The 6,628-nt window shown below is 45.7% G+C and overlaps 1 protein-coding gene across 1 annotated transcript; it reads left to right on the forward strand.

The window, feature by feature from the left end:
• The first annotated feature begins 1,950 nt into the window (after positions 1 to 1,950).
• CCN2 (cellular communication network factor 2) lies at positions 1,951 to 5,080 on the forward strand. The gene is made up of 5 exons (XM_046005481.1): positions 1,951 to 2,236; positions 2,359 to 2,581; positions 2,754 to 3,005; positions 3,142 to 3,353; positions 3,729 to 5,080. Exons 1-5 carry the CDS (start codon positions 2,171 to 2,173, stop codon positions 4,023 to 4,025), a joined length of 1,050 nt encoding a protein of 349 aa, XP_045861437.1. The 5' UTR covers positions 1,951 to 2,170; the 3' UTR covers positions 4,026 to 5,080.
• The last annotated feature ends 1,548 nt before the right edge of the window (positions 5,081 to 6,628 follow it).

A 6,628-nucleotide genomic window follows, 5' to 3' on the forward strand; every position in this document is an offset into this window, starting at 1 on the left:
ATACACATGTGGCTATTAACATAACTTGGAATGTTCCATCTTTAAATAGGAACTTTTAGGCCTCTTCTCTTTGAGGAATGCTTGGAAGGAACACTAAATAACAATGTTGAAAATTCTTCCTGAGCTTCAGAATCCCCCCCACCCCCCTTTGCTGGCCACTCACAGTTGACAGGCAACTACACTGTATAACAAGGGCATTGCTTAGGGAGGTAATTGTGTACAGATGATGTGGTTGATGCTGAAGTTGGAGTGGTTCTTTTCTTCTTGGCTCTTTTTCAATAGAATGAACTGAAGCAGTAAAAAAAAAAAAATGTGGCCACTTTAAACAGGCTATTTTCAAATTAGAAATCTGTAGTGTTGTTTCTCAATCTTCACTTGTCTCAAAGACAAGTGTCTTTATCTTAAACCTATCCAGTGAAACATCAACAACTGAAATGAGTTTACTCACTGGTAACATCAGTGTCAAATGATGTGGCCCAACAATGGGAAAAAAAAAAAAAAAAAAAAAAAAAAAGGTAGGACCCTGGAATCACTCTCTCTACCTAAAATGGTAACTGGAATTAACAACAACCACCACCACAAAAGCAGTTAAACCATAGATTCTAAATGAAAGCATGGTTAATTAATTAAGTCCTTAGTGAAGCTAACTAGCAATACTAAGAAATGGAAATGTGCTTAGACTTTATCTGCTGTGTTTGACTTCTGTGCACAAGCAGAGAGAATGAAACCTATTGTTTCCTTGACCTGATCTCACTCCACTAGGCTGTAGTCTCCTTGGATAGTAAAAAGTCACAATCACTACTCGTAGAAGTGTAGAGAGTTATTACTAAAATATGTTATTCACTGACACTCTTAGTTTATAACCAGCAATATTAGGGTCCACTGTTCTTGTTAATATTATCAGATTGTTTTACTGCAAGACAAACCAAGTTCAATCCACATTCAAAGATTATAGGTTTCAGTATTAAAAAAAATCACCCATTTCTCAAAGACCCAAACGGAATTTGGAACACTCCAAGTAAATCCCAAGCTTCTTGCTGGCCCTCCTGTCTGGTTCCCCTCTCTTCCCAGCACCCAGAGCCTCTACCTACTCAACAGTAATCATTTGCTCTGACATAACAACAGACCCACTTTTCGGGAAATACTGATCCGCATTCATCTCTTTTTTTTAAACAATAAGACTGTTACATATATTAAAAGAAAACAAAGCAAGAGTGCTGGAAATCTTTCCTAGAAAACTGCATCCATACTCTTGACCTCTGGCTTTGTTCTCTTTTTTGTCCTGCAGTAGGCATCCAAACCGTTATCTCAAGAGAGAAAAGACCAAATTCCTACATCTCCAATATGGAATGTAGACTTCGCAGGTAGGCTTCTTGGAGATTTCAGCTGGTCAAAAGCAACTAATTCCTTTTCTGCTCTCTGAAGAGTGTCAAAAGGCAGACAGCCTCTAAAATTAAAATATTATAAAAATAATACAAAGGAAACCCTTCGGAATTTTTTTAGGAATCCCTGCTGTTAGCCTCTTAGGCTACCTACCTCCTAAAAAGCATTTATGTCAGTGGGTAGAGCTGGAACAGCTATTAGAAACAGAAGGGAGTGGAATGAAAAAATAATTGTAATTGCTGATGTATTTTTCAATGATATAAATCAGAAGCAGTGGGAAGAAACACGGGGAAAAATCCTATTTGGTGCTGGAAATACTGAGCCTTTTTTTTTTTTTTTTTTTTCTTAGCCGGAGTGTGCCAGCTTTTTCAGACGGGAGGAATGCTGAGTGTCAAGGGGTCAGGATCAATCCGGTGTGAGTTGATGAGGCAGGAAGGTGGGGAGGAATGCGAGGAATGTCCCTGTTTGTGTAGGACTCCATTCAGCTCATTGGCGAGCCGGGGCCTCCCGGAGCGTATAAAAGCCGCGGGCCGCGCGCCTCAGCCTCACACAACAACTCTTCCTGCTGAGAGGAGGCAGCCAGTGCAACTCCAACCCCGGCGACCGACCGCCTCCCCCACCTCCGACAGCAGCCGCCCCGGCCCGACAGCTCCCAGACCGCAGCCCGGAGCGCTCAGACACCGAACTCCGGCCCGAGCCCGCGACCCTGAGCCGGGACCGCCGCGCCCACCCCATCGCCGCCACCGCCGCGCCCTCCGCCCGGTCAGTCCCGCCCGCCGCGCCCACCATGTCCGCCGCCGGCCTGGGCCCAGTCCGCTGCGCCTTCGTGCTCCTGCTCGTCCTCTGCGGCCGGGTAAGCCGAGAGCCCCGCGGCCGCGGCGGCCGGCGCCCAGGGGGAGGGCGTGCGGGCGGGGCGGGGCACGGCCTGGGGCGCCGAGCGGCGTGCGCCGGCTGACCGCCCCCTCCTCCCCGCAGCCCGCCGCCGGCCAGGACTGCGGCGGCCAGTGCCAGTGTGCGGCCGCGCCGGCGCCCCGCTGCCCGGCCGGCGTCAGCCTCGTACTGGACGGCTGCGGCTGCTGCCGCGTGTGCGCCAAGCAACTGGGCGAGCTGTGCACCGAGCGCGACCCTTGCGACCCGCACAAGGGCCTCTTCTGCGACTTCGGCTCTCCGGCCAACCGCAAGATCGGCGTGTGCACCGGTAAGAGCTGCGGCCCGCGCTCCTCGCCTCTTACCCCCGCGGGGGTGCAGGGAGCCCCGGGGTCCCGGCCGCCACCCACCCCCACAGCCCTGCTCCCCGCGCGTCCCGGCCTACTGCTACTGATGCCTGACACTTGCATCCCCCTCCCCCTTATTCCCTCTCTCTCCTTCAGCTAAAGATGGTGCCCCCTGCGTCTTTGGAGGAACGGTCTACCGGAGCGGAGAGTCCTTCCAGAGCAGCTGCAAGTACCAGTGCACTTGTCTGGACGGGGCGGTGGGCTGCGTGCCCCTGTGCAGCATGGACGTCCGCCTGCCCAGCCCCGACTGCCCCTTCCCGCGGAGGGTCAAGCTGCCCGGGAAATGCTGCGAGGAGTGGGTGTGCGATGAGCCCAAGGACCACACGGTGGTTGGCCCTGCCCTTGCGGGTGAGTGGAACCTGCGTCTCAGTCACTGTTGTGATCCTAAGCCCCAGGGGCTGAGTCCTCCCTAACTTTGCCAAGGGAAGGGGGAAATGTCTTATCCTGGCGTCTTACCTTGTGTTTGGGTGCTCTGCTTTCACAGCTTACCGACTGGAAGACACGTTTGGCCCAGACCCAACTATGATCCGGGCCAACTGCCTGGTCCAGACCACAGAGTGGAGTGCCTGTTCCAAGACCTGTGGGATGGGTATCTCCACCCGCGTTACCAATGACAACGCCTTCTGCAGGCTGGAGAAGCAGAGCCGCCTCTGCATGGTCAGGCCTTGCGAAGCTGACCTGGAAGAGAACATTAAGGTACATTTTCTGTTCCTATTAATCAGTTTTCTTGGGATCGTAATGGACAGGACCAAAGTTGGGTCTCACCGCCCTGGTTATTATAGACCTTTTATCTCCAAAAACCATGAAGCTGTTTTGCTGGAATGAAATGTTGTGTAATTGGAACCACCAGCTTTCCACTAGGAAATTCTCCACACTGTTATTTAATTCAAGACAACCCAAGAGAGGCTATGACTATTTTTGGAAAACTGGCAAATGAGACGCAAACGTCCTCTCTTCAAAACATAAACAAAAGTCAGACAACTTAAGACTAAAACACACAGAGCTTGAAGAAAGCCACGCCCCTTATAAAGTCATTGATTTTTTTTTTTTCTTCTCCTTTGTCTTCCTTAGAAGGGCAAAAAGTGCATCCGTACCCCCAAAATCTCTAAGCCTGTCAAGTTTGAGCTTTCCGGCTGTACCAGCGTGAAGATGTACCGGGCTAAGTTCTGTGGGGTCTGCACCGATGGCCGGTGCTGCACCCCCCACAGAACCACCACTCTTCCTGTGGAGTTCAAGTGCCCCGACGGGGAGGTCATGAAGAAGAACATGATGTTCATCAAGACCTGCGCCTGCCATTACAACTGTCCCGGAGACAATGACATCTTTGAGTCCCTGTACTACAGGAAGATGTATGGAGACATGGCATAAAGCCAGAGAGTGTGAGAGACGTTGACTCATTAGGGTATAACTTGAACTGATTCGCATCTCATTTTTGTGTAAACACGATTTCAGTAGTGCAAGTTATTTAAATCTGTTTTTCTAACTGGGGGAAAGAAAAAGTCCCACCAATTTCAAAATATTGTGCCATGTGACCTTCAAATAGTCTATCAACCCAGACACTGGTTTGAAGAAAGTTAAGACTTGACAGTGGGACTACATTAGCACATAGCACTAGAATGTATATGGAGGTGTGGCTCTGGGAGCAGTGGGAGGGCACCTGTAGAAACTATTATCTTCAAGTAGTAGGTGCCTGCTCTTTGTGGAGTGTAATTGAGAAGGGAAATTTTAGCATGCTCACTGACCTCCAGCGACAGCTAGGATGTGCATTCTCTAGCCTTCATGAGGCTGGGTCAAGTTCTTCTTTAAGTCAGAACACAGATTCAGCTCTGACATTCTGATTTGAATGATTACTATTCAGGAATCAGAATCCTGTCTATTAGACTGGACAGCTTGTGGCAGCGAATTTGCCTGTAACAAGACAGAAATTTTTTTTATTGATACTGTAAATAATGTGTGTATATATATATATTTGTACAGTTATCTAAGTTAATTTAAAGTTGTTTGTGCCTTTTTGTTTATGTTTTTAATGCTTTGATATTTCAAATGTTAGCCTCAATTCTGAACACCATAGGTAGGACGTAAAGCTTGTCTGATAATTCAAAGCATGAAATGGATATTCAAATGGAAATTCTGCTCAGAGAGATAGTCCATCAAAACAGATGTTTACTGAATATGGGGCAGTGATGTCCTTGGAAGTCTGATCTGTCAGTTGGAAATGTGGTAGCCTCACTATTAATGAGCAAGTAGCCTTTATGAAAACACTAGTGGCTCTGTATAGCTGATCAGTTTTTCCACCTGGAAGCATTTGTTTCTACTTTGACTATGACTGTTTTTTGGACAGTTTACTCATTCAGAATGTGACCAAAAGTTACATGTTTGCACCTTTCTAGTTGAAAATAAAGTATATATTTTTTCTATAAAAAGTGTTGTTATTCACTTTTCTAAACCTTTCTGAGTTTTCTTGAGTATATATGAGAAGCTTTTATTTGTCTTAGAACAATTCATCTATAACTTTTTAAATCTCTTATCATATATACTGATAAATTGATTAATCAGTTCAGTAGAAATTTTACATAAATCTATTTCACACTGAATCGAGTGTCACAAACTTGCAGGCATATGCTCTGTGTGTGTGTGTAGGTAGATAGATAGTAGATAGATAAACTGAGCACACAGGCATTTTGTTACCTTCACAGTACTCTATAGACATTTAAATTAAATTCTCTAGGTAATTTTAGTCTCCAACAACCCCTACTGGTTACACTTGGTCCTGTTTACATTTAATACCCCTGGCCATTGAAGGGATTTAATTCACAACCTTTCACATCACCAACTAGTCTATGTGCCTTACACATAGGAAACGTAACTAGTTTTTGAGTTTCTATGCTCTACTATAGATCTATTTCTGAACTTCAATAATCTTACTGTTAAATCTGCAAAGGATAAAATCTGCATTTAAATGGAACCATTTGATAAATTGCATTTTTGTATAATTCTGTTTTCAGTGGCCATGATAACCAATCAGAAATAGATGATGGCCCAAGTAGAAAAGGAACATAATTTCTGTTAACATTAATGGAAATTTGTCTTCAATTAAAAGCAACTCCTTCATTGCCCCCAAGCTTTGGATTATCAGATTTCAAGTTCAGTAGCTTAGCAAGTGGCTGGTAAGTGACAAAATGAAATTGTTCAAGAAACCTGGAAATGATACTGGACCTCTGCAGGCTTCTACCAAAAAGTCAACAGAAGTAAATGGCAAACAAAAATATTCCAAAGACAACTGAAAGCACAGTTTTCTCCACGTCGATATAGCCGTGAAATGGGGGGGAGGGGGTTGCCGACAAACTAACCCATCACGGGGTAATTAGCAATGTCGTAGTGCCAGCGTCATTCCAGGAGACAAAAATACATCTGAAAATAAAGACTAGTTCTACAAACAGTGCCCCTGCCACAAACCAAAGGGAAACCCTCCCGTGTTCAAAATGTGCAAAGTATTTCTGGTCAAAACACTGGACTTTTAGGATACACCCACATATGTATATAGCAACACTGTTGGCAGCTGTACCCCACTTCCCCAAATAAACCCACATGTATACACACACACACACACACACACACACACACACACACACAGTACACTGACTAGTCTGCATGTCCTTTCTGTTAACATACTCCTAGATGCAAAGATGAAGAGCCATAGTAAATGAGCCTGAGTATTTTATATGTTTTTAAAGATTTTATTTATTTATTTATTTATTTATTTGAGAGAGAGTGAAAGAGAGAGAACACAAGCAGGGGGAAGGGGGAAGGGCAGAGGCAGAGGGAGAAGCAGACTCCCACTGAGCAGGGAGCCCAACATGGGGCTCAATACCAAGACCCTGAGATAATGACCCAAGCCAAAAGTAGATGCTCAACTGAGTGAACCACCCAGCCACCCCAAGCCTGAGTGTTTTAAGAAGAGTTTGAGAATT

The sequence above is a fragment of the Meles meles genome, chromosome 5 (assembly GCF_922984935.1).
Source record: "Meles meles chromosome 5, mMelMel3.1 paternal haplotype, whole genome shotgun sequence".
Taxonomy (NCBI): Eukaryota; Metazoa; Chordata; class Mammalia; order Carnivora; family Mustelidae; genus Meles; species Meles meles.